The sequence below is a fragment of the Hyla sarda genome, chromosome 7 (genome assembly GCF_029499605.1).
Source record: "Hyla sarda isolate aHylSar1 chromosome 7, aHylSar1.hap1, whole genome shotgun sequence".
Taxonomy (NCBI): Eukaryota; Metazoa; Chordata; class Amphibia; order Anura; family Hylidae; genus Hyla; species Hyla sarda.
In genome coordinates this window covers 182,192,732-182,220,453 of record NC_079195.1, presented here as the reverse complement: position 1 = coordinate 182,220,453, position 27,722 = coordinate 182,192,732, and the positions used below count along the sequence as shown (strand labels likewise).

The 27,722-nt window shown below is 45.2% G+C and overlaps 1 protein-coding gene across 5 annotated transcripts in view; it reads left to right on the top strand.

Moving 5' to 3' along the window:
• Window positions 1–24,045, top strand: part of LOC130282825 (zinc finger protein OZF-like) — a 127,235-nt gene extending 103,190 nt beyond the window's left edge. For all 5 annotated transcript variants that reach the window (XM_056531635.1, XM_056531634.1, XM_056531633.1 and 2 more), the window contains exons 9-10: window positions 10,089–10,115; window positions 21,061–24,045. In XM_056531635.1, coding sequence (XP_056387610.1) covers window positions 10,089–10,115; window positions 21,061–21,854 — 821 coding nt within the window. In that variant the 3' untranslated portion in view covers window positions 21,855–24,045. The remainder of the gene's footprint in view (window positions 1–10,088; window positions 10,116–21,060) is intronic.
• Window positions 24,046–27,722: the final 3,677 nt, after the last annotated feature.

Genomic DNA, 27,722 nt, shown 5'->3' with positions numbered 1-27,722 from the left:
AGAGAAGATAGTCTCAGCACTCCAAGTGTGTGAAAAAAATCGGGTGGCTTTTATTCCATACAAAAACAGGACCAACGTTTCGGCTGCCTATGCCGCCTTTTTTAAGCATGTGAAGTGACCAAAGTGAGAGGTTTAAATACACAATCCAAATTGAACAATCAAGTGTACAGTAAAAGTCAATAAAGTGCAAGTGCAGTAAAGTGCATTCATATAAAGGGCGGATATATCCGTCCAAGTGCTTGTGCACTAGTGTTATAGTGCAGACCACATAAAAAAGATACACAAACAGATTAATTAATAATCAATACATAATTCATATCTAAAAAGGGGGCAGGGTCTACGGCAGGACACTCTCTCCGGATGCATCCACAGTAATGGAGATTGCACGCCATTCCGGCATGTCTGTATTTCAGGAAGTGAAAAAGGCTAGAGCCAATATGACTCCGGGACGAGATTCGCGGTGCATGCGCACCACTGCGTTGGACGCCAGCAGGAGCTATACTGGTAATGGGCAAATAGAAGGCCAGAACCAACAGATCACCGGGACAGCCGGTCACATGATGCGCCGCGGCGCACGGGCACAATCGCCCGAGCGCCCACGGGAACCATATTCGCAATGGGCAAGTGATCCCTATTCGTGTATAAAAGAGATGTACAGAGTACCGGAGCATAAAAAGTGATAAAGAATGAAGTAGAGTAGGTAAGAGAAGGGAAGAATAGAAGGGGTTAAGTGTAGACATAGATATAAGGATAAAAGAAAAATATGTAGATAAAAAATGAAGATAACTAGACAACAAAAAAATTAAATAAATAAATAAAAAGCAAAAAAGTAAAAACAAAAAAATAATAAAAAGCAGCACATAAAAATACGAATACAGTAACCCCACAACATGCGATGGCCCCGACATATGATCAAATCGACATACGATGGCCTCTTAGAGGCCATCGCATGTCGATGTCAGCATCAATATACCATGCTTTTATATGCCGGGGCCATCACATTAACTGCTATCCGACAGCGCAAAATGCTTAAGCTGCTGTCGGATAGCAGTTTAAACATCCCGGACAGGTTCACTTACCTATCCCCACTGCTCCGGGTCCACTTCGCGATCCTCCGGCGTTTTCTGCATCTTCTCCGGGGTCCGGGCCTCGCTTTCCAGCGTCGTTATTACGTCACTGCACACGCCGTCCCGGCGCTGCAACGTAATAACCTCACCAGAAAGCGAGGCCTGGACACCGAAGAAGATGTGGAAAAAGCCGGAAGATCCCGAAGAAGACGCCGGAGCAGCGGGACAGCATCGGGAGCGGTGAGGACGCGGTCCGGAGCGGCGGAGACAGGCGAGTAGAACTTCCTATACTTTACATTGCACGAATCCCTCAACATACGATGGATTCGACAAACGATGGGTTGTTTGGAACGAATTACCATCGTATGATGAATGAATATTTAAATCGTGAAGGTATTAGACCACCCGGTAGACAGATATCCCATATACTCTTGGAGGTGTGTATATATTGGTCTGCCCCCACTCAAACATGCAGACCCCAATGGCAGCACCCATGTGGGTCCAAACGTCCGGGGTCGAACGAAGATCCACTTGAGTTCCCTACGTTTGAGGAGGCTTACTCTATCTCCACCTCGTTTGAGTGGAGGTATATGATCTAGTAGTGCAAATTTTAAGTCCCTTTCTGCATGTTTTGCTTTAATGAAATGCTTAGAGACAGGTAGGTCCATGCGACATTTCCGTATAGTGTAGCAATGATAGTTAAATCTAGTCTTGAAATCCTATGTGGTCTCCCCTACATAGAGTAGACCACATGGGCACGTCAAGACATATACTACAAAATCTGAGGTACAAGTCAGGTAGTGTTTTAGTTTGTAGACCTTCCCAGATTGTGGATGGGTGATTGTGGAGCCCTTCAGCATATGACCACAGTTCACACATTGACAACAGGGAAAAGAGCCCTTGTTGGATACCGTTAGATATTTATGGGGGTTAGTTTTCAGAGACGTCGGATTTGACCATCTTGTCCACTTCCTGCAATACAGACACGCCGGAATGGCGTGCAATCTCCATTACTGTGGATGCATCCGGTGAGTGTCCTGCCGTAGCCCCTGCCCAATTTTTCGCTATGAATTATGTATAATTAATTTGGTGCTTGTTCACAAGGCCATCTGTCCCCGTTTTTTATCCCCGTTTCAGTTTCGTTTTTGTAAACTGTAAAAGGTTTAAAAAAAATCCCATTCATGTCAATGGGATTTTTTTACAATCCGTTTACATACGTTTGCACCTGTCTGCACTCATTTCGTTTTTTTTCATGGAAGAAAATTTTATCATAATTTTAACATTGAAGTCTATGGCAAACGGATGAACCTTTTGTCATCCGTTTGCACCCGGGTTTAAAATATCTGTAATTACATCTGAGCATGCTCAGAAGAGGTGACATCAGCAGACTCCTGTTGTGGGACTACTACTACTCCCATCATGGAAACAAGTCTGTTCCATGACGGGAGTAGTAATTCCCCGGCTGCGGGAGTCTGCCGGTGGCTGGGGGGGGGGGGGACTACATTAGTGTTTGTACTACTATCCCCATCATGGATCAGACTCTGTTCCATGGTGGGGGTAATAGTACAGGGGCTAAAGGGATTGATCGCACCGGGTCTTACTTCTGAGACCCGATCAGAAGTTATTAAGCAGGGGAGCGGGCGGCATGGTCCGCAACCCTGCGATGTGCACAATGTATTTTACTTTCATTTTTAAATTCCCTGCAGGGAGCTCATAATGGCCGGTACTGAGGAGCCAATCAGGGCTCCCTTCAGGGTTTTTAAAATGGACAATATATCTTTCCCCCCACAGTGCTTTTAATATACATAGTGCTATCAACAATCAAATAGAAGAAAAGATGGCACTCACCACGTTGAATAATAGTGATTTATTCGTGCACCGGCAGGACACAACAGATCGGGAGAGAGGGACGCTAGGTGAGCAATAGCTATTTCGTGCGCAAGCGCACTTCTTCAGGCCACCCGCCCACTGCCGTCAAAACCGGTAAAATATACCTGAGGATGACGTCAGTGGGCGTATGTTATCAACCATATACCCATAATAAGTGAAAAAGTAGAAAAAGGTTAAAAACATACAAACAACACAATGTGACATTATAAAATACAGTGACAATCTTGCCAACAGGGAAATTAGATAAAAATTAAAGACGCTAAGATCCACTTAACCATTCAAGCCTGCTGGGCCCTGCGCACGCAGGATCCAGCCAGCTTCCCTCTGCAACAGTGTTCTTCTCCTGTCTCCCCCAGCAACGGATTTGTACTTTTTCTACACCAAAAAACTTCAGTACTGATGTATCTCCTTTATGCTCCTTATTTACATGATCGATAAGCCTGGGACAACCTTTTAATGATCTTACTGAGTTGACATGTTCTCTAAAATGAATGTGCATAGGCCGTATCGTGCTTCCTATATAGAAGCGGCCACATGCACATTCTAACGCATAGACAACATAGTCAGTGCGACAAGTAATCAATTCTTTCACTACTATGTCGGAACCTCCTAGTTTGTAATTTTTGCCTTTTTTCAGGTATGGGCACCAATTACAAGTGCCACAACAATGGTTGCCTGATGGGGCGACATTGCTCAACCAGTCCCGACTTATTTTTTTCAGCAGAAAAACGACTACTGGTAAGTAAACTACCTAGGTTTTGGACTTTCCTGAATGCTATAACTGGCCTCTCCTTGGTAAGATCCGCTAGCAGCGGGTCTCTTTGAAGGAGTGGCCAGTTGTCACCAATAGCTTTTTTTATCCTGTTCGCCATAGGACTATAATTAAGGACAAATGAAAAGCGGCTAGAACTGGAATCCTCCTCTGGGGTAATTAAAGCTCTTTTTTGACTAGATTTTGAATATATTTTTTTATTGTTTTTTGGGTTCCCCCTCAACAGGTTATTGCGGTCCTCCGCTGCCGCCCTACTAAAGGCAACTTCTACAACTTCCCTGGGATAGCCTCTCAAAGTTAACCTCTGTGCTAGATGTTTTGCCTGCATCACAAAGCCATCATCCGAACTATTTATGCGCCTTAATCGCAAAAATTGTCCATAAGGAATCATAGATTTGACATGAGTCGGATGATAGCTTTGAAAATGCAGGAATGCATTTCCTGCTGTCGTTTTTCTATAGCCTTTTGTGGCTAGTTTTCCTTCTTCTGGTCTCGCTAGAACATCAAAAAATTCCAGTTCTACTGTACTGGTTTTGTGTGTAAATTTTAGGTTCATACTGTTGTTGTTAATGTAATTGATGAAATCTGTGAAGCCCTCTCCCGTGCCCCGCCAGACAGCGGTTCAGATGAACAGAATAAAGCCTCCACGTCTAAAGTCCCTTCCAGCAGACAAGAAAAATCTGGCGAATCCAATCTCCCTTTAGGAGGAGAAAAAATAGAAGAGGACATACACGAAAAGCCAAGCAACAAAAGCCCCTGGAAAAGAAAGAAAGTCTCCTGGCAAACCTAGATGAGGATCTTCCTGCTTTTCCTATTCCAGATCAGATGGTTATCAGTCTCAGACATTGTACTATCTGACTCTGATTAAGGTCCTTTGGCGCCATTGGCGCCAGGCGGCAGCTTGGACCTGTTCCAGCAGAAAGTGCTGGGGGAAGTCAGGGCTCTGCATTATCCGAGGGACTCCCCAAATCTGTCCCCAGAGGAAATGACAGCCCTCAAAGATTTGAGAGCGCTAAAAGGGGTTGTATTCAAAAAATCCGATAAGGGGGGGGGGGGGGGAATATTGTAATGATGAAGGAAGAATATTACATCTCCGAAGCCCAACGGCAGCTACATGATCCTAATAACTATCAGATACTAAAATCCAACCCCACATTAAAATACAGTTCCAAACTCCAGACACTCTTCAGACACTATTTCGAAAAAGGTATATTGAGTAATAAAACAGCCAATAAACTATTTCCCAGGTATCCTAAATTTCCGTGTTGGTATTTTTTGCCTAAAGTGCATAAAACACTAATAAACCCCCCCCCACCCCCGGACGCCCTATTGTGTCCGGGGTGGGTTCTATTTTTGAACCATTATCTAAATATATAGATTGGTTGCTTCAACCTCTTTTAAAAGATGTTTTTGCACTGGTAAAGGATACCAACGACTTTCTAAACAAGATTCAAGATTGCAAGTGGCAGGAGGATTACCTCCTAGCCACAATTGACATTGAAAGTTTGTCTATTAACATTCCACAAATACTTAGTATTCAATGTACCCGTGAGCTCTTAGCCATGTCTAGTAAAAGTCAGTTGTGCATTGATTTAATCTGTGACGCCCTCTCCCTTATCCTCACCAGTAATGCTTTCCAGTTTGACCAGGTGTGGTATAAACAGATTAGCGGGGTGGCCATGGGGACTCTAGTGGCCTGTACCCCTAGCTAATCTGTTTGTTTGCGGTTTTTGAGAAACATTTTTTTTTCCCCGCAACTAATCCACACCGAAAGTCCATTGATAGCTACCACAGATTCGTGGATGATGTTTTTATCATCTGGCGGGGCACGGGAGAGGGCTTCACAGATTTCATCAATTACATTAATAACAGTATGAACCTAAAATTTACACACAAAACCAGTACAGTAGAACTGGAATTTTTTGATGTTCTAGTAAGACCAGAAGAAGGAAAACTCACCACAAAAGGCTATAGAAAAACGTTAGCAGGAAATGCATTCCTGCATTTTCAAAGCTATCATCTGACTCATGTCAAATCTGTGATTCCTTATAGACAATTTTTGCGATTAAGGCGCATAAATAGTTCGGATGATGGCTTTGTGATGCAGGCAAAAGATCTAGCACAGAGGTTAACTTGGAGAGGCTATCCCAGGGAAGTTATAGAAGTCGCCTTTAGTAGGGCGGCAGCTGAGGACCGCAATAACCTGTTGAGGGGGAACCCAAAAAACAATAAAAAAAATATATTCAAAATCTAGTCAAAAAAGAGCTTTAATTACCCCAGAGGAGGATTCCAGTTCTAGCCGCTTTTCATTTGTCCTTAATTATAGTCCTATGGCGAACAGGATAAAAAAAGCTATTGGTGACAACTGGCCACTCCTTCAAAGAGACCCGCTGCTAGCGGATCTTACCAAGGAGAGGCCAGTTATAGCATTCAGGAAAGTCCAAAACCTAGGTAGTTTACTTACCAGTAGTCGTTTTTCTGCTGAAAAAAATAAGTCGGGACTGGTTGAGCAATGTCGCCCCATCAGGCAACCATTGTTGTGGCACTTGTAATTGGTGCCCATACCTGAAAAAAGGCAAAAATTACAAACTAGGAGGTTCCGACATAGTAGTGAAAGAATTGATTACTTGTCGCACTGACTATGTTGTCTATGCGTTAGAATGTGCATGTGGCCGCTTCTATATAGGAAGCACGATACGGCCTATGCACGTTTTAGAGAACATGTCAACTCAGTAAGATCGTTAAAAGGTTGTCCCAGGCTTATCGATCATGTAAATAAGGAGCACAAAGGAGATACCTCAGTACTGAAGTTTTTTGGTGTAGAAAAAGTAAAGTCCGTTGCTGGGGGAGACAGGAGAAGAACACTGTTGCAGAGGGAAGCTGGCTGGATCCTGCATGCGCAGGGCCCAGCAGGCTTGAATGATAAAGTGGATCTTAGCCTCTTTAACTAATTTTCATCTAATTTCCCTGTTGGCAAGATTGTCACTGTATTTTATAATGTCACATTGTGTTGTTTGTATGTTTCTAACCTTTTTCTACTTTTTATTATGGGTGTATGGTTGATAACATACGCCCACTGACGTCATCCTCAGGTATATTTTACCGGTTTTGACGGCAGTGGGCGGGTGGCCTGAAGAAGTGTGCTTGCGCACGAAATAGCTATTGCTCACCTAGTGTCCCTCTCTCCCGATCTGTTGTGTCCTGCCGGTTCACGAATAAATCACTATTATTCAACGTGGTGAGTGCCATATTTTCTTCTGTTTGATTGTCATACCTTGCTGCACCTTCTTGATTGAGCACCCCCGTTAACGTTTACGGACGGTCCCGGCATTAGTGTCTGCTTGACATTTGGAGCGGTGACACCGCTACATCCCCCCCCCCCGCCGGCACATTTATAATATATCCCACCCATATATGTGACCCCCTGCTGGCGCATATGTCGTGCAGAGCATCAGAGCATAGCACCAGCAGCTGCCGGTGCGATGCGGCTCATAGAATACTATTCATACATAGTGCTGCAGGGGCATATTATATAGAAGTGCTGTGGGGGCCAGATATACAGTATCTGGCGGGGGTTATATCTTTATAAATGTGCTGGGGGGGCTAGATATATAGCGCTATATATCTTCCCCCCCCCCCCACAGCGCTTTTAATATACATTGTCCGTTTTAAAAAACCCGCTGGGAGGCCTGATTGGCTCCTCAGTACCGGCCATTCAGAGCTCCCTGCGGGGAATTTAAAAATGAAAGTAAAATACATTGTGTACATCGCAGGATTGCGGACCATGCCGCCCGCTCCCCTGCTTAATAACTTCAGATCGGGTCTCAGCAGTGTGAACTGGTGCGATCAATCCCTCAGCCCCTGTACTACTACCCCCATCATGGAACAGAGTCTGTTCCATGATGGGGGTAGTAGTACAAGTACTAATGTAGCCTCCCCAGCCGCCGGCAGACTCCCGCAGCCAGGAACTACTATTCCCACCATGGAAACAAGTCTGTTCCATGATGGAAGTAGTAGTAGTCCTGGCTGCAGGAGTCTGTAGGTGGCTGATTTTTCATACTTAAAAAACGGTTCAAAACTGATACCTGTTTGATCAGTCGTTTCTATCCTTTTTTTTAATCCTTTTTTTTTTTTTTTTTTTTTTTTAAACGGAACGGTGGCAATCTTTTTCATGCGGTCTGCACTATAACACTGGTGCACAAGCATTTGGACGGATATATCCGCCCTTTTATATGAATGCACTTTACTGCACTTGCACTTTATTGTGTATTATGTGTTTATTGACTTTTACTGTACACTTGATTGTTCAATTTGGATTGTGTATTTAAACCTCTCACTTTGGTCACTTCACATGCTTGAAAAAGGCGGCACAGGCGGCCGAAACGTTGCTCCTGTTTTTGTATGGAATAAAAGCCACCCAATTTTTTATTATTTTTTTCACACACTTGGAGTGCTGCAACTATCTTCTCTATTATATATATATATATATATATATATATATATATATATATATATACACACATACACATATATTTTATGCGTGTAACATGCACCCTTCGTTTCTGGTGGGAATACATACCATAGTTTACTCTGATCCATGACAAATTTTTTTCCACTGCAAATTTCCAATCTGTATTGATAAGTGACATGTTACTTATTCCATGAGACAGAAATGTCCAGGTAAAAACAAAAATCCAAGGTTATGCTGTAACCCATAAAGGGGGAGATTTATCAAAAACTGCAGAGGAAAAATCCCCAGTTTCCTATAGCAACCAATCGGTTCGCTTCTTTAATTTTTGCAGAGGCCTTTGTTAAAAATGAAAGAAGCGAGCTGATTGGTTGCCATGGGCAACTGGGAAACTTTTCCTCTGGACAGGTTTTGATAAATCTCCCCCAAAGAGTCCTTGTCTTTAGAAAAAACTTTTGGTGTCCGAGAGACATGTGAAAAGTTTTGGTTCAGTTGAGGTCTTTGTGTTCAGACACCCACTAACTTTTAGAATGAGTGGGGAGAAGTGCTGTTACAACCATGCTTCACTCCCGGGCTCAGTGATATTTCCCTCTGCGTGAGAAGAGCTCTATAGACTTTAATAATAGAGCTTCTCTTGTGAAGTAGAAGGGAGACTGGGAGTAAAGTGCTTAACTGTGTGCTTCTCCCAGCTCGTCCTAATGATCTGTGAGGGTCTGAACACACTGTCCTCTACTGATTAGATTTTTTGACTGGTCTCTGCAACATGCCAAAAGTTTCTCTTATGACAGGAAAACTTTAAAATGTCTATCCACACGTATGTAAAACAAAATGTTTTATATTTGCATTTTAGACAATAATTTAGGACCACAGCCAGCACTTAAGGAAGTTATGCAATATATTAAAACATAGCCCCTATTTGCAGGATAGGGGATAAGTGTCAAATCATGGGGGAGTGTGACCGCTGGGACTCTCTGCAATCTTCTGTACGGTGACCTGGCTCTTCTCATTAATGGAGGCTTGTCGACCGCGGCACGAAGCCAGAGATACAGCGTTCGGGAATCTGTCTCTCCCACTGAGATACATGAAGGGGGCTTGTTGGCCACAGCTACATTTATGCATAGAGCAGAGGCACCATACGGGATACATTTTATTATACAGTGGTCCCTGAAGTTACAATATTAATTGGTTCCAGGATGACCATTGTATGTTGAAATCATTGTATGTTGAGTCCTTAACTCTATGGAAACCTGGTAATTGGTTCTGAAGCCACAAAATGTCATCCAAAAATAGGAAAAAGTGAGGATTAAACAAATATAAGTAGACAAATAATATAGATAAAGCACAAGTCCTTACATATAAAAGTAAGAAAGATCTGCTGGGAGCTGTAATCACTGTCTATGTAGAGGACAGGAGCTTCTTCAGGGTCCTATACAGTACATGCAATGTCCTAAAAAAAGTTAAATGGAGCCGCCCTTACTTTGTGTCCAAAGGAGCAGCTAACTATGGCACAGGTAAAGAGTAGTACAGAACATGTAATACCTCCCTGTACTGTAGGAGGCACTACCAGACAGGAATTCAGTGCATACACTTCAGTAATACAGGTGTTTACCAGTGAATGCCCATTCTGATTGGTCGGTTCTTCCAGCCATTGACATGTTTCGCAGATCTGGACTGTCTGTAGTATTGTATGTTGAATCTGGTTTCAAGTTACAATGGTCCAGAAAAGATCATTGTATGTTGAGGCCATAGTAAGTTGAGGGATCACTGTACTGGACTACTTCTTCAATGAATTGTAGTAACTTGTAACTTAGGTTGCAAGTGCTCTGTGAATAAAGCATGGATGATGTATATAATAAATGTTTTTTTTTTTTATTTTTATTTTTTTCTGCAGGAAATACTTGGCTGGGATACCAAACTGGTGAGTGGTGGTGTTCGTCCTTGTTTAGTCATCTGTCTAGCTTTACTGTGTGTGAAGTTCAGTAACTGAAAAGCCTTTTGTTAAAGGACTGTCTGGTATTAGGCTTATGATCGCTCTAACTAGATAGGCATGGTATGTTGCAGTTTCGAAAACAACTTCTGGGGACTGTGGTGAAGGACATATTAACATGTATGTATACCCATAACTAGACACAGCCATTACATTTCATTTTCATATCTCACACAGTGCAAATGCATACTTCATTCTCTCTTATACAAATCCATGTCAAAACTGTTTTGTTTCAACATGGATATATTAATAAAAACATTGGAATAAAAATGGAAATGTCATAAATGTGGATGCAGTGCTTTATATAGTGCCAACATATTCCACATCGCTGTACAGAGCTTGTCATCTCCCAACTTGGTCTCCATTCCATCTCATAATATAAATTCCAAATTTAACTATCAGTGTTTTTTTTTTTTTTTTAGTGTGGGGGGGGGGGGGGTAAACCCTTGTAAACTCTTGTAAACTCAGAATGTCAAAACTCCTTTATTGTGTATTAGCTAGTATCAGGGCAACATAGTGGTCACCCAACTTTCCCTGAACTGTAACCAGCGCGTTGACTATATGGAGGAATTTAAAGGGGTACTCTGCCTCTAGACCTCTTATCCCCGGAGCATTGTGACGTCAGGGCTCCACCCCCTTAATGCAAGTCTATGTGTGGGGCCACGACAGTAGTCTGGGAAAGGTGGGTAATAACCTTTGCATAGATGTAATAGAGGCCACGCTTTGTACATGCATTTTGTACATTGTGCACAGTTTAGTGTATAGAGTATACCTAGACGTAGTATAAGGACATCTGAGAGTAAATATAACAGTTTGGCCTTTAGCATGACTACCATGTTCATTCTTACTAGGGCTTCATGATTTATCGCAAAAACTATTTAATTGTGATACTATCCTCTTGAGATTGTGTCTTCAAAATCCTGAGATTACCTTGCATTTGAATTTTGGGGGATGACCCTGCCCCAGACCTGACTTCCAACATCCACTTCCACCTAAATGTCCATCCCCCACCACCACCATGTGTGGGTACAGTGGTCCCTCAACATACGATGGTAATCCATTCCAAACGGACCATCGTTTGTTGAAACCATCGCATGTTGAGGGATCCGTGCAATGTAAAGCATAGGACAGTGGTCTACAACCTGCGGACCTCCAGATGTTGCAAAACTACAACACCCAGCATGCCTGGACAGCGGTTGGCTCTCCGGGCATGCTGGGTGTTGCAGTTTTGCAACATCTGGAGGTCCGCAGGTTGTAGACCACTGTTAGAGGAAGTTGTACTCACGTGTCCCCGCCGCTCCGGACCGTCACCGCTGCCCGGTATGTTGCCGTCCATCGCTGTCGCCGTGTTCCTGAGCTGTCCACGACGCACCGGTAAGGCCTCTGCTTCCCTGGAATCCGCCCTCTCCGACGCCGCCATCACATCGCTACGCACGCCGCTCCTATTGAATGACGGGACGGCGTGCGCAGCGACGTGATGACGTCGATGGAGGGCGCCGACGATGCAGGGGATCCCGAAGAGGATGTGCCGGAGCCCCGAGGACAGGTAAGAGACATCACCGGAGCTCACGGGCACCGTAAACGGCTATCCAGCGGCAGCTGAAGCAGTCTGCGCTGCCGGATAGCCGTTTATGCGATGGCACGACACAAAAAAGCATCGTATGTTGATGCTGCCTTCAACATGCGATGCCCTCTGAGAGGCCATCGCATGTTGAAATTATCGTATGTCGGGGCCATCGTAGGTCGAGGGGTCACTGTACATGTACGCGTAATATGATATTCGTGTGGGAAAAGCATACAAATCCTTATGGTTATCTAGCCCCAGGCACCTGGCTGCTGCTTCTGCTCAGCCAATCACTGTCTGCTGAGAACATCCTGCAACCAGCTGCTTGTCTCGAAAATATGAAATAAAGAAGACACTGGGAAAGCAGGATCTGCAGCAGACCAACAGGGGACGGGGCTAATTCATTTTTCTCTATCTGCTCCATTGGGGGACACAGACCGTGCTGTCTCTAGGAGGTGTGACACTATGGTAATAAAAAAAAGTAGTCTCCTCCCAGCACGATATACCCGCCTTCAGGCCCTGAGCTAATCAGTTTAAGCTTAGTGTCTGATGGAGGTGGACATGGTCTGGAATTCTCCAGACCAGGTCTTCAGGTGGGGACTCGGGGACTCCGGTTCCCTGTTTCCCCATTGCGAGTAAGACATTGCATATAGGCGCTGTTCATCCCCCCCCCCCTCGCCAATGGTCAGCGCCTGGGTTAGTACCTCATGGGTCTGGGTCCCCCTATTTCCCTGCTCGCCTCGCTCGCGCATAGCAGCCAGGCATGATGCAGGTAACTAAAGCTGACTGAAGACTTCACTGAAGACTCCATTAGGTAAGTTCTTCTGACTGAGGTATGTACTCTTCCCCCCCCCCCCCCCCTTTTCTCCTCAGGTGCGGACTTGCAACTTCTGGAGACCCCCTCTTTTTGACCCACCTTTTCAGGTTATGAGGCTGGCTTACTGGGGATGGACTTCTATTCTGGACTTCTATTCTGGACTTCTATTCTGGACTTCTATTCTGGACTTCTATTCTGGACTTCTATTCTGGACTTCTATTCTGGACTTCTATTCTGGACTTCTATTCTGGACGAGCAGTGGCATCTGAGGGGGCATGTACTCTATGTTTTTCACTGGGTGTGTGTGTGTGGTTACTGTGTCTAGACCGCAGGGCCTTGTATGCGGCTGACAGCTGCGGCGCTGGTACGAGCCGGGCGCCTTCCACGCCGGCTTACTTTCGCTTTCTCCGGCAGCGCCTTATATGCGGCTGATAGCCGCGGCGCTGGTTCGGGCCGGGCGCTCTCTGCGCCGGCTTACTTTAGCTTTCTCCGGCAGTCTTTGCCGGCGTATGGCCGCCCGCTCTGTTCCCCCGAGCACATGTGCGGCTGACATGTGCGCTCGGGACAAGGAGCGAGCGCCATTACAGCTTCTTCTCGGCCTGTCTTTAGCTCCACCCACAGGGCTGTTGGAGCTCTTCTGAGGCGCGAAATAGCCTCCAATCTGCGCCGTGGGTGAGATTTTAAGTCAGAAGGGGGCCAATTAGTTAGTGCCTCTGCTTCAGGCACGCCCGCTCTAATATTGGCTAACCTGTTTCTCTCACTAGCTGCACGGAGCCGTTCTCCTCACTGCAGCTGCCAGGGGACACAGACTAGTGTGAGAAAGTTCCTGTCTTTTTTTCTCATAATGTCAGTACCCAGAGCTGTTCCTCCCTCTAAACAGAAACCTGGAACTTCAGTGACTTATTTTGTCTGTAAGCACTGTAGTTCCAAAATGCCTGGATCTACCGAGCCCACTTGCCCTGCCTGCGCCACTGCTCTCCCAGACCCCCTGATGCCCTTTTGGTGGGTTCAGCTGCTCCACCAGCCTGGGTTTCTTCCCTGACCCAGTATATGGCTGACTTGACCCAAGTCTCACGTTCGGTGGCTGAGGCCTCCCGGGAAGTGGTGTCCGCCTTGAAGGGGTCTTCCTTGCGCAGGGCCTCTGAGAGGACCCGCTCCTCGTCTCCACATACTTTCACGCTCTCACAAGCGTACTAGGAGTGCCTTGTACGACTCTTCCAGTGAGTCTTCAGATAGACGTGAGCGTTCCCCTCGTGGGTCCCGCCCCTCCCCCTGTCATCTGGGCACAAACGTCGCTCCTCCAGAGGACATTCTCGGAGTCACCGCTCTGGCACGCCAGAGCCGCGTACCCGGTCAGGGTCGCCCCCCCTCCAGGACTGCCTCTACTCGTTCACATTCTGGTGAACGAGGCTTCCGAGCCGGCATCTGAATCAGAAGACCGCTCGGACTCAATTGAAACGGTGAACTCATTGGTGACAGCCATAAGAGACACCTTTCACTTAGAGTACCTTCTGATGTCACTCCAGGAGTATCCTTTCATCATGTTAAACCAGCACCTCAAAGGTTCAGCTCTCACACTGACTTTGATGACATCCTGGAATCTGCATGGAAACATCCAGACAAGAGGTTCCCGGGAATCAAGACGATTCAAGAACATTATCCATTTGAAAAGGACTTTGTCACTAAGGTAGTTTCCCCTCCCTCAGTGGATCCACCAATCTCCCGGATGTCTAAGGCGACTACACTGCCTCTGGCAGATGCCGCTGCCTTCAAGGATCCCACGGACAAGAAGGTAGAATCCTTAGCGAAGTTTGCCTCTGAAGCAGCTGGCTCTTTTCTTCTTCCCATCTTCGCCTCGACATGGGTGTCCCAAGGCTCTGTCGGAGTGGTGCCAAAAGCTCCATCTTAGCGGGATCCCCCCCAGAGGATCTATCTGCTCTGGCTCTCCAATGCTCTAAACCTGGGGACTTCCTGTGCGCAGCTTCCATGCAGTCAGCCCGTTGTTCTGCCTCTGCTGTGGGTCACCTAGCGGCTCTCCGCCGCTCTATGTGGCTTAAAGCTTGGAATGCAGATGCCGCTTCCAAAAGGTCTCTCACTGAGCTTCCTTTTACGGGTGGCCGTCTTTTTGGCAAACGCCTTGATGAGATTATCTCTGAGGCAACGGGAGGTAAGAGTTCCTTGTTACCTCAAAATAAGGCTCGCCCTACTTCCCAAAGGAAGTCCTTTTCCTTTCGGACCTCTGGCAAAGGGTCCGGGCAGGCGCCCTCGCGCGACAAGAAGGCTCCCTCATTCCGGGCTCGCCCGTCTTGGAAGTCTGACTCCAACCGGTCCAGCCGTTTTGCGCCCAAATCAGGCAACTGCAAACCCACTTCTACATAAAGTGAGGCCCCCACCCGCGGTTTCTTCTCGTGTGAGAGGTCGTCTCTTGCTTTTTTTGAGACATCTGGACCTCACACCTTCAGGACTCTTGGGTCAGGGACGTGGTGTCCAACGGTTACCGAATCGCATTCGCCTCCCTTCCAAGGGATCGCTTTTTTACGATCCCGGACCCCAGTCTCCTCCTCTGGCAAAGCACTTACGAGCGGCTCTCCAGTCTCTGCTTCTCCAGGGGGTTATCGTTCCCGTTACTCCAGGGGAACGGTTTCGGGGTTTCTATTCAAATCTTTTTGTGGTTCCCAAGAAGGACTGTTCTGTGCGACCAATCCTAGACCTCAAGCGTCTCAACCGTCGTCATCTTATCTGCCACTTCCGAATGGAATCTCTCCATTCGGTGGTGACGTCCCTGGAACAAGGGGAGTTCCTTTCATCGGTGGACATCAAGGTTGCCTACCTCCATGTGCCAATATTTCCAGGCCATCATCGGTACCTCCGCTTTGCGGTTCCGGAGGGGCATTTTCAATTCATAGCCCTCCCCTTTTGGTCTAACCATGGCTCTGCGGGTCTTTACAAAGATCCTTGCGCCAGTGATGGGCCTGTTACGGTCGAGGGTAATCTCGGTGATGCCCCACCTGGAAGACCTCCTCATCAAGGCTCCAACCAGAGCCCAGACTCTGGAGAATCTGGACGTCACTCTCCACACTCTGGATCGCCTCGGGTGGATGGTCAACCAGGACAAGTCTGTCCTCCATCCTACCCAGTCTCTAACCTTCCTGGGACTTCGATTCGACACTGCCTCTGCCCAAATTTGTCTCCCACCGGACAAACGTCTGGCGCTTCTGTCGGGGGTCCGCTCCCTTCGGACCCAGGTCTCAGCCCCCATCCGCACTTGTATGGAAGTCCTGGGTCGGATGGTGGCAACTAAGGAGGCCGTACCCTTTGCCCAGTTTCATTACCGCCCCCTTCAACTGGTGATTCTCTCTCGATGGAACAGGTCTCCTCTGTCCCTCGATCGTCAGATTGTTCTCCCTCGCAGGTTCCGTCAGTCTCTGCTCTGGTGGCTCCGCTCCACCCTTCTTCTCCAAGGGCGTTCATTTCTTCCCCTTCACTGGCAGGTAGTTGCAACGGATGCCAGCCTGTCGGGCTGGGGCAGCGTGTTCAGGGATTGGACGGTTCAGGGACTCTGGTCTCCCCTAGAGATCCTTCTTCCGATAAACATATTGGAATTACGGGCGATTTTTCTTTGCCTTCTTCATTGGGAGTCCCGTCCTGTCCACGTCCATAGCGTACATAAATCGACAGGGCGGCACTCGCAGGTTGTGGTACGCTGACGGTAGTCGGGTCCATGACGATGCTCCACTGCGCCTTCCGCTCCGTCCGGACCTGCTCTCTCAGGGTCCTCTTTGCCACCCCAATTTACAGTCGCTGCATTTAACGGCGTGGCGGTTGAGACCGCGGTTTTGAAGGCCCGCGGGTTCTCTTCCCATGTCATTCACACCATGATCAGGGCTCGTAAGCACTCCTCCACAAGAATTTACCACCGTACTTGGCGGTCTTATTTTCGTTGGTGTGAAGCCCAGGACTTGTCCCCGGTAACCTTCTTGGTTCCCCGTCTTCTCTCCTTTTTGCAGTCGGGGTTGGAACTGGGGTTGTCTCTCAGTTCACTTAAAGGGGTATTCCAGGCCAAAACTTTTTTTTTTTTATATATATCAACTGGCTCCGGAAAGTTAAACAGATTTGTAAATGACTTCTATTAAAAAATCTTAAAGGGGTAGTCCAGTGGCGAAAAACTTATCCCCTATCCTAAGGATAGGGGATAAGTTTGAGATCGCGGGGGGTCCGACCGCTGGGGCCCCCTGCAATCTCTCTGTACAGGGCCCCGGCTCTCCGGCCAGATAGCGGGTGTCGACCCCCGCACGAAGCGGCGGCCGACACGCCCCCTTAATACATCTCAATGGCAGAGCCGGAGATTGCCGAAGGCAGCGCTTCGGCTCTGCCATAGAGTTGTATTGAGGGGGCGTGTGGGCCGCCACTTCGTGCGGAGGTCGACACGCCCCCTTCCCGCGAGCTGTCGGGGCTCCGTACAGGAGATCGCAGGGGGCCCCAGCAGTCTGACCCCCCGCGATCTGCAACTTATCCCCCATCCTTAAGATAGGGGATAAGTTCACCACTGAGTCACCACTGGACTACTCCTTTAATCCTTCCAATAGTTATTAGCTTCTGAAGCTGAGTTGTTGTTTTCTGTCTAACTGCTCTCTAATGACTCACGTCCCGGGAGCTGTGCAGTGCCTATGGGGATATTCTCCCATCATGCACAGCTCCCGGGACGTGACATCATCATTGAGCAGTTAGACAGAAAACTTCAGAAGCTAATAACTATTGGAAGGATTAAGATTTTTTTAATAGAAGTAATTTACAAATCTAATATAAACACAATGGAGAGGCTCCTGTCTATCTGACCGTCACTAAAGACCCGAGCGACCCAACAAACACCTATACCCACGGTGTAAAAATAGGGACAATGTATTAAAAGTAAATGGGGCTCAAAGGTCAAAGATATCTGGTTTAGAATAATTTGTATTTATTAATATAGAATATAAAATGAATTAAATAGGGAATGTACAGGGCCCTTGTACTCCCCTAATTAATTTAATATACAGTAAAATATATATATTAATCCCAATATAAAAATAGCAGCTAAAAACTAAAATTCAATACAAACTAAAAATAACTGTAAAAATTATTCTGCGATTTGAGCCTGTGTGATCAATATAGCGATCGGCTAATCCTGTAGAGAAGCACAGTACAAATGTTCATTCCTGTTCACAGATACAATGTAGCAGCTGCAGATAACAATAAGTCAATTAGTATTGTATCTGTCCAGCCAGTGGCAACTAGATTCCACCAATATAATGATACAATGTAGCGCTTTGTGGATAGTCGCTTGAGATCGATCTTTAAGTGTCTCTGTATATACCGCATATTATCACATCAACCAGTTGGCAATATAATCCAAAAAATGCTCACCGCTCCCGGGATACCATGGATCTCCCTTCGGTGTAGTCCTGTGGACCGGCTGTATGGTGTATTTCGCCCGGTGACTGGCCTCAGTCAGGGATCGTGCTGCTGGAGTCTCGGCCGACTCCTAAGGACGCAGCACTTGGTGGTGGGCACCGTTTGGGGGGACTGCAGCGCTGTCAAGCGGAGTCCCTTGATCAAACCAACTGGGAAATAAGGCGGTCAGCAAACATCGAATCCTTGTTGTAGATAGCCCGGTTGGCTTTAAACTTGTAATTAGCCGCTACTTTAATTACAAGTTTAAAGCCAACCGGGCTATCTACAACAAGGATTTGATGTTTGCTGACCGCCTTATTTCCCAGTTGGTTTGATCAAGGGACTCCGCTTGACAGCGCTGCAGTCCCCCCAAACGGTGCCCACCACCAAGTGCTGCGTCCTTAGGAGTCGGCCGAGACTCCAGCAGCACGATCCCTGACTGAGGCCAGTCACCGGGCGAAATACACCATACAGCCGGTCCACAGGACTACACCGAAGGGAGATCCATGGTATCCCGGGAGCGGTGAGCATTTTTTGGATTATATTGCCAACTGGTTGATGTGATAATTTGCGGTATATACAGAGACACTTAAAGATCGATCTCAAGCGACTATCCACAAAGCGCTACATTGTATCATTATATTGGTGGAATCTAGTTGCCACTGGCTGGACAGATACAATACTAATTGACTTATTGTTATCTGCAGCTGCTACATTGTATCTGTGAACAGGAATGAACATTTGTACTGTGCTTCTCTACAGGATTAGCCGATCGCTATATTGATCACACAGGCTCAAATCGCAGAATAATTTTTACAGTTATTTTTAGTTTGTATTGAATTTTAGTTTTTAGCTGCTATTTTTATATTGGGATTAATATATATATTTTACTGTATATTAAATTAATTAGGGGAGTACAAGGGCCCTGTACATTCCCTATTTAATTCATTTTATATTCTATATTAATAAATACAAATTATTCTAAACCAGATATCATTGACCTTTGAGCCCCATTTACTTTTAATAATTTACAAATCTGTTTAACTTTCCGGAGCCAGTAGATAGATAGATATATAGATATAGATATAAAAAAGGTTTTGCCTGGAATATCCCTTTAAAGGTCAGGTTTCGGACCTTGCTGTTCTTTTCCAGCGGCCCCTGGCTTCTAATTCTCATGTCCGGACCTTCCTTCAAGGAGTGGCGCACGCTGTTCCTCCTTATCGGTCACCCTCTCCCCCCTTGGCACTTAAATTTGCTTCTGATTGCCCTCCAGGGTGCACCCTTTGAGCCCCTTAGAAAGGTGTCTCTCCACCTCCTTTCTTGGAAAGTGGCGTTTCTTGTTGCTATCACCTCCATCCGGAGGGTGTCTAAATTGGCAGCTCTTTCCTGCCGATCTCTGTTTCTGGTGAACCACCAGGACAAGGTTGATTTCCGGCCAGATCCTTCCTTTTTGCCTAAGGTGGTTTCGGCCTTTCATCTCAATGAGGACATTGTCCTCCCGTCTTTTTGTCCTGCTCCTTCTCATCCTAAGGAGCGCTTACTACACAAGCTGGATGTAGTTCGGGCTGTTCGGTCTTATCTCTCTATCACTTCTTCGTTCCGTCAGTGTGATTCCTTTTGTCCTTACGGAAGGTCGCCGCGAGGGACAACCTGCTTCCATGGCCACCATTTCTCGGTGGATTCGGTCCGCCATTTCGGAAGCCTATCGCAGTAAGGGAAAGATTCCTCCTTTCAGGGTTGTGGCTCATTCTACCCGTTCTGTTGGGGCATCCTAGGCTCTCCAGAATAGAGCCTTGGCCTTCGCAGATTTGCAAGGCGGCTACCTGGTCGTCTTTGCACACTTTCTTGAGGTTTTACCAAGTCCATACTTTCGCATCGGCTGGTGCTAGTCTGGGTCGTAAAGTGTTGCAGGCGGCAGTGGATCGGCCGTCTGCCTGTTTATCTGCCCACCCAAGGGATGGCTTTGGTACGTCCCACGGTCTGTGTCCCCCAATGGAGCAGATAGAGAAAAGGAGATTTTTGTTTACTTACCGTAAAATCTTTCTCGGAGGATCCATTGGGGGACACAGCTCCCACCCTTTTTGGGATTTCCTTTGGTTCTCTGTCCGAGGGCGTGTTCAGTTATGTTTTTTCTTCTGGTTCTTGGACAGTTTTTGGGTTTTTCTTTGACCTATTGGTCTCCTCCTATTGCTCTAGAACTTAAACTGATTAGCTCAGGGCCTGAAGGCGGGTATATCCTGCTTGGAGGAGCAGACTTTTTTAGTTTTTTTTATTACCATAGTGTCACACCTTCTAGAGACAGCAGCATACACCCACTGTCTGTGTCCCCCAATGGATCCTCCAAGAAAGATTTTACGGTAAGTAAACAAAAATCTCCTTATTTTTTCTGAAATGGGGTGAGGGGGAATAGAACCTAAAATAAGTGGGATTTCACCGTTTTATATCTCAATCTCATATTGAAACATTAGTATTTGCCTCTATAATTGCAATAGATTTTCCTCAAATCGTGCAGCCCTAATTGTTGCCCAGCTTTTCAAAACGACTGAAAGGTAAGTATCAAATTGTCTAACACTACAGGACAATTACTACTACAAAACTGCAGTATTCTATAAAGCAGTCTAGGAAATATTTAAAGCGTACCACCAAAGTTATGGAGTTCTGCATAGTCCAGTGTGAAGAGTAATAGCTCACGCTGGGCAGCTGGGTTACTGAAGCTACTGTACGATGCTGGGAGAGTCCCATTAATTTGAAAAAGATTCATGCACGGAACTCTTACAGTTGCCCTGGAAACCCAACCGCCCAGCATGTGCATCTCTCCATACCAAACTGGGTATAACACTGCATCTCTGGAGGTACTCTCAGTCGGTATTTGCCCTGATACAGTATTCTCAGAAGAATTTTGCTCCTCTGATCTGTTTTTTAGTTTTAAAATTTCTTAAAATATTTGACGTTTTTCAGTGGAATTTTTGTTTTTATACTGGTGCAAACATGCTCCTGTGCCACGTTAGATTAAGACAGCCCCTACGAAAATACAATATAAAAATGTTTTCCTTCTTTCTCTTAAGGTATCTTACCCGATGACGAAGAGCTCCCCAAAAAAACTGTAAACCGTCGACCAACAAAGCCAAAGTCTGGTGAAACCGATGAATACGGACAATCTGCAACCACACCCAAACAGTTTATCTGTACTGAGTGTGGGAAAGGGTTCAGCATCTTTTCCTATCTTACAAAGCATCAGAGGTCTCATTCGATGGAGAAACCTTTTTGCTGCACCCTGTGTGGTAAATGTTTTGCCTATAAACCAAGTCTTGTTACTCATCAACGAGTTCACACTGGAGAAAAGCCTTTTTCTTGTACTCAATGTGGAAAACTTTTTGTCAGCAAGTTTAACCTCAAAACCCATGAGAAAGTTCACACAGGGGAGAAGCCTGTCCAATGTCCAGCATGTGGAAGATGTTTTAGCAATAATCCAGCTCTTGTTAAACATCTCCGAATACACACAGGAGAGAAGCCGTTCACTTGCACTGAATGTGGGAAAGGTTTTTCCAGTCGATCATGTCTAAATGCTCACGTGGTCCTTCACACAGGAGAAAGGCCATTCGTTTGTGTGGAATGTGGGAAAGCCTTTGCCAACCAATCCAACCTTATTTCGCATCGGATAATTCACACAGGACAAAAACCATATGTATGCCCGGTATGTGGGAAGGGTTTCGCCAACCAATCTAATCTTGCAAAACACAAGTTAATGCATACTAGTGAGAAGCCGTTTGAGTGTACAGAATGTGACAATGTTTTCGCTAGAAAAGATGGCCTTTCTAAACATTACGAAAGAATACACAAAAAAAAATTGGAATTTTGAGAGAAATACTTTTTGTTCTGTACCATCATTCGTGGTTAACTTCTTAACGACGCAGGATGTATATTTACTTCCTGCGCCTGATCCCACGATATGACGCGGGGTCACGCGGTGACCCCGTGTCATGTTGGGTCGGTCCCGGCGGCCATCAATGGCCAGGACCCGTGGCTAATACCGGACATCACCGATCGCGGTGATGCCTGGTATTAACCCTTCAGACGCGGCGGTCCACTTTATTAAAACCACAAGCATCCCAGCAGCTCAGTTGGGCTGTTCGGGACCGCCGCGGTGAAATCGCGCCATCCCGAACAGCTTGCAGGACACGAGGAGGATCCCTACCTGCCTTCTGCGTGTCCGATCGCCCAATGACTGAGATCCAGGCAGGAGCGGTCGAGCTGTGGGAACACTGATCAATTCCATGTTAATGCATGGCAGTGATGAGTGTAGGAAATCAGTGTGTGCAATGTTATAGCCCCCCTATGGGGGCTATATAACATTGCAAAAAAAAAAGTGTTAATAAATGTGATTTAACCCCTTCCCTAATAAAAGTCAGAATCACCCCCCTTTTCCATAAAAAATAAACATGTGGTATCGCCGCGTGCGTAAATGTCAAACTATAAAAATTTTGTATATTCAACCGCACAGTCAATGGCATACACGTAAAAAAAAAAAAATTCCGAAGCCCAAAATAGCGTATTTTTTGTCCCTTTTTTTTACCATTAAAAAAATTAAGAAAAGGCGATCAAAAAATTTTCCTGCATGTAGTTATGATTTTTTTTCCAGCAGTCTGACAAAATCAAACCTAGTAGGGTATCATTTTAACCTTATGGACCTACAGAATAAGGTATCATTTTTACCGAAAAATGCACTGCATAGAAACAGAAGCCCCCAAAAGTTACAAAATGGCGTTTTTTTTCCTTAAATTTTGTCGCACGACGTTTTTTTTTTTTTTTAGTTTTTCGGATTTTTGGGAAAAATGACTGTCACTTCAAAGTAGAAATGTTGGCGCAAAAAAGTCATAATATGGTTTTTAGGTGGAAAATTGAAAGGGTTATGATTTTTTAAAAGGTGATGAGGAAAGAACGAAAATGCAAATAACTGAAAAATGCTGAGTCCTTAAGGGGTTAAAGGATATGCTGTTTGGGAAGTATATATTTAATCAGCATTTATGTAGGAGAAAACTAAAGCGTTAAAAACATATATATATATATATATAAATCTAGAGTTACGTATGTATATATATTTGTACTGGAATGGGACATTTCTATATTTATATATATTATTCATCGAAGGTCATCCAAATTAAAGGTACAAAGGAAGAATTGTAGCCATTAATAAGCCCTTAAAGGTAGTTAGGAAAATGTAAGTGTCTGATCGTGGGGTATCTGACCACAGCTCTCCTTAGGCACAGAGCTGTGGTCGACACACCCCCTCCATGCATTTTGGGAGAACAGGAGATACATGAGCACATCGGCCCATAGAGATGCATGGAGGGGGTGTGTTGACCCCTGTTCCATGTGAGGACGGCCAGGGCACTGCGCAGGAGGTCGCAGGGGTCCAGCAGACAAACACTTATCCCCCTATTTTCCTAAACCAGACTACCCTTTAAGGACCACTAAACATAACGGGAAAATGTATCATTCCATGCGTATATTCTGTTGATCTTTGCAACCGATCGGGGCAGTTTATGGCTGGCGTATGTGCAACAAAATGATCAAAATGGCCCATGACGTATAATAGATGTTAATCTGAACAGATTGTCTGTCTTCTGTGTACAGTGATGCTTCAAATTATTTAGGAATATGTTAGTTTCTAAACATGCTAATGGCTGGAGTCACAATAATATATTTAAAAAAGATCATTTTATGAAGCTTGCATGAATGCTAAGATATTCATAAAAGCAGGGTGCTGTAAAAAGCATAGATGGGAATTTAATTGATGACGAGAGTCGCAAACCTTTGAGCAACCAAGAGAGATGCACAAAAATGTAGTGTGTGAATTTCATGTTATTGTACAGCGCAGATAAATTCTTCCCAAAATGTGTTGTGTTTTAGGTTAGATAATGGCAACATATGTTGTTAAATTCCCACCGACAATACTATTTCTAATAGGCAGTTTTTAAAGTTTTGCAATGTATATAGAAAACCTATATAAAATAAAACAATATTCAATATTCTATGGTGATGGTATATTTGGTCATTTTCTCTAATGTTTATTCATATAGGATGTGGGATCATATGTAACCCATTGGAGTATACTGAAGTCTGATTATTTATGATAGATTTCTCTCCCCCTCCATCCTTATATTAGCTAGGCAGGTAAGCCTCCATATTAACTAGGTAGATCCTGGTATCCAAGGTCCTTTTCTTCGTTCCTTCCGGCACAGCAGCAAACTCTACTTCACGGTACCGCTATACTGAGGTTTGATGCACACTTGATTTGTCTGTGAGGTGAGCAGCCACCTAAAAGGAACTCTACTGTCCCCATTTATATCTTTACCATCTACTTGAGGGTATTACACGGCGCCGTACGCGGTCTTTCTTTTCTCTACATCAGCACAGTGGTCCCTCAACATACGATGGTAATCTGTTCCAAATGGACCATCGTTTGTTGAAACCATCGTATGTTGAGGGATGCGTGCAATGTAAAGTATAGGACAGTGGTCTACAACCTGCGGACCTCCAGATGTTGCAAAATTACAACACCCAGCATGCTGGGAGTTGTAGTTTTGCAACATCAGGAGGTCCGCAGGTTGAAGACCACTGGTATTTGAGGTTATACTCGCGTGTCCCCGCCGCTCCGGACCGTCACCGCTGCCCTGGATGTCGCCCTCCATCGCTGTCGCCGCATCCCCGGGGTGTCCCCGACGCTCCTGCAAGGCCTCTGCTTCCCTGGCATCCTCTCTTTATGTCGCTACGCATGCCGCTCCTATTGGATGACGGAACGGCGTGCACAGCGATGTGATGACGACGGAGAGCGCCGACTATGCAGGGATCCAGAAGAGGACGCATCGGAGCCCCAAGGACAGATAAGTGATCATCAGCGGACCACACGGGGCACTGTAAACGGCTATCCGGTGGTAGCTGAAGCAGTCTGCGCTGCCGGATAGCCATTTATGCGATGGCCCCGACATAAAAAAGCATCGTATGTTGATGCTGCCTTTAACATGCGATGGCTTCTGAGAGGCCATCGTATGTTGAAATGATCGTATGTGGGGGCCATCGTAGGTCGGGGGGGTCAGTGTACACATTTTGATAGGGAGCACTAAGCGGTAATATTACGAAGATGAGACAACAAGGGCACAAAATTAAGGAGTGGGAGAACTAAGGCACATTTATTATTTAGTGAGGGCACTTAGGGGAATTATTGCTTAGTGAGGGCACCGAGGGGTATTATAACGAATTTAGATACCAAACTGCCGAGACAAGTCACAGGAGAAATCTTCATTGCGACTTGGGCCAGATGAAGAAGAAAAGAGGTTGAATCCCATTAGAGAAGACGTCGCCTGTGAGTCACTGGATTTAACTGTACTGTATTCACTTTTATCGGGTCACCACGGAAGTGCTGGTATATGATCACTATAGGGATGATGTATGGGCTTAATATTGGTTATATTATCCCTTGTGGTAGATAGAAGTGATCATTGAATGGGGGATTATTTGGCCTTTTGTATGTTATTTGAAATTTGGAGGCAGAGGTGCTACAAGTTTAATTTTATATATGCAGATACAGTGTAGTAATGAGGGAGTGTATTTAAGCCACTCCAATTATTAAAATTCTTTCATGGTGGGGCTCTTGCCCCTGATTTTTTTTTTTTTTTTTTTTTTTTATCCTACCAATGTATAGGATCTCGTCTTTGTCTACCAATGTGTGTACTATCATCTGGTCTTTGTCTGGGTGCTTGTATACCCTCTCCTGCCTGCCTCTCACCAGCACCTATTTGCACCAAACACAATCCATATGAGGGGTAGAGATGCAAAAGCCCCTTCTGTTTCATTCACACTCCCAAATCTATTACTCCCCTATCTTTATTGAATCCCAGCCCCAGAATATAACCACAGACTTTAATTATCGGGGCAAGACATTTCACACACAGCTGGGGCACCAGTCCAGTGCAACTTCTGGATTAGCTCTAGTAGGTCTGTGTCCTCTAGGTATACAGGCTGCCATCCTTTCCCTACAGTTTTTTTTTTACATTATATATATTCTCCCTCTCATATGACTATAAGCTTAATCTCTCACCTATAGATACACGCATTCTATTATCTGTAATTTAATTAACAGATCTCTCCATGAGCGTTATAGTAAACATAGGCTTCCAAAATAATTTATAGGGTAAACATGGTTTATACCTCAGACTACAGCTGATATCATCCTTTTGATGTGTGTGTTGTTCCTTTTGTTCCCCTTTTGGTTATCAATTGGCATCTGAGTGTAAGCTATTTCCCCTTATGTTATTTGTTACCTTCTGTATACCTGTTAGGCCCCTTTCACACTGACGTTGGTGCCTGGCAGTGTGACGGCCACTGCAGAATAGAGGGAGCCGCCGGGACCCGTTGCTCCCCGTTAAGAGAACGGCCGCTAGTCAGGAAAAAAGCGCAATGGCAGTTGTTTTACAGATCCTGATTATCTGACCTCAAACAATGAATTTCCTTTTGTATAGTGAAATATGTTTTGTCTGTACAAATGTTTTCCAGGGTTCCCTATACGTGCCATGTTCTATATCCCCTAGAACTGTAACCCCCAGATATTAGGCTTTCTGGAGAACCCAAAAATTACCCTGTTCTACCCTTAGATCAAGTTGTATGTACCCCCTGTATGTGTGTTAATCATAAGCCCTTCACTTCTGTCAAAATGTGCATCAAGATGTAACATTACAAATAGGACTCCCATCAATATAATGGCCCTCATTTACTATTCTAAACCCGACCTCTTTTGTCGTTTTTTTTTTGGCGCAGCTTCGTCTGCGCCATGTCGCAGACATCGTGCGCCAGTTTGCGACACGATGCGACATTTTTTCCCGACGGACCCGATGTGGATGCTCCCAAACCCGAAAAAGGGGCGTAACCCGACATTTCTGAGCTTTCCCACTTATTTATTAAGGTTTCCAACTCGAATTTGTTGAATTGTTGTGGATTTTTTCCCGACAGCTCAGAGGAGTTGGAAACCAAAACCAACAAAACCCACGTGCGACAAACAGGATGCGACATAATAATAAATACCAGGGGAAAAAAGCAGTCGGGTAAGAAAGCAACAAAGACTTACAACCCGATTTTCTTAGTAAATGAGGGCCAATGTCTTCGGCATAAGATAAGAGTCCTGCTTTGTACACAAAAACTGTTTGGTAAGAGGTTTAGATATTGAGGAGGAGAAAGAAGTCCCCCTCCCTGTGGGCCAACCTAAGAAGTAGGTGGAAACACTCCCCCTGATGGACTTGGTCCCCCATCATCTTTGTCACAAGTTGGGGGTTCCTCTTCTGAACAGACTTGTATCATTTATTTCTTGCCCCATGAAGAGATTAGGACAATACCCAACCATGTTAACCCCTTAAGGATGCAGCCCTTTTTCACCTTAAGGACTGAGCCCTTTTTCGCAATTCTGACCACCGTCGCTTTACGAATTAATAACGTAAAACGCTTTTACCGAATATTCTGATTCTGAGATTTTTTTCGTGACCTATTCTACTTTATTTTGGTGGTAAATTTTTGGCGTTACTTGCATCCTTTTTTTTGGTGAAAAATCCCAAAATTTCATGAAAATGTTGCATTTTTCTAACTTTGCAGCTCTCTACTTGTAAGGAAAATGGATATTCCCAATACATTTTATTTTTATTCACAAATAAAATATGTCCACTTTATGTTGGCATCATAA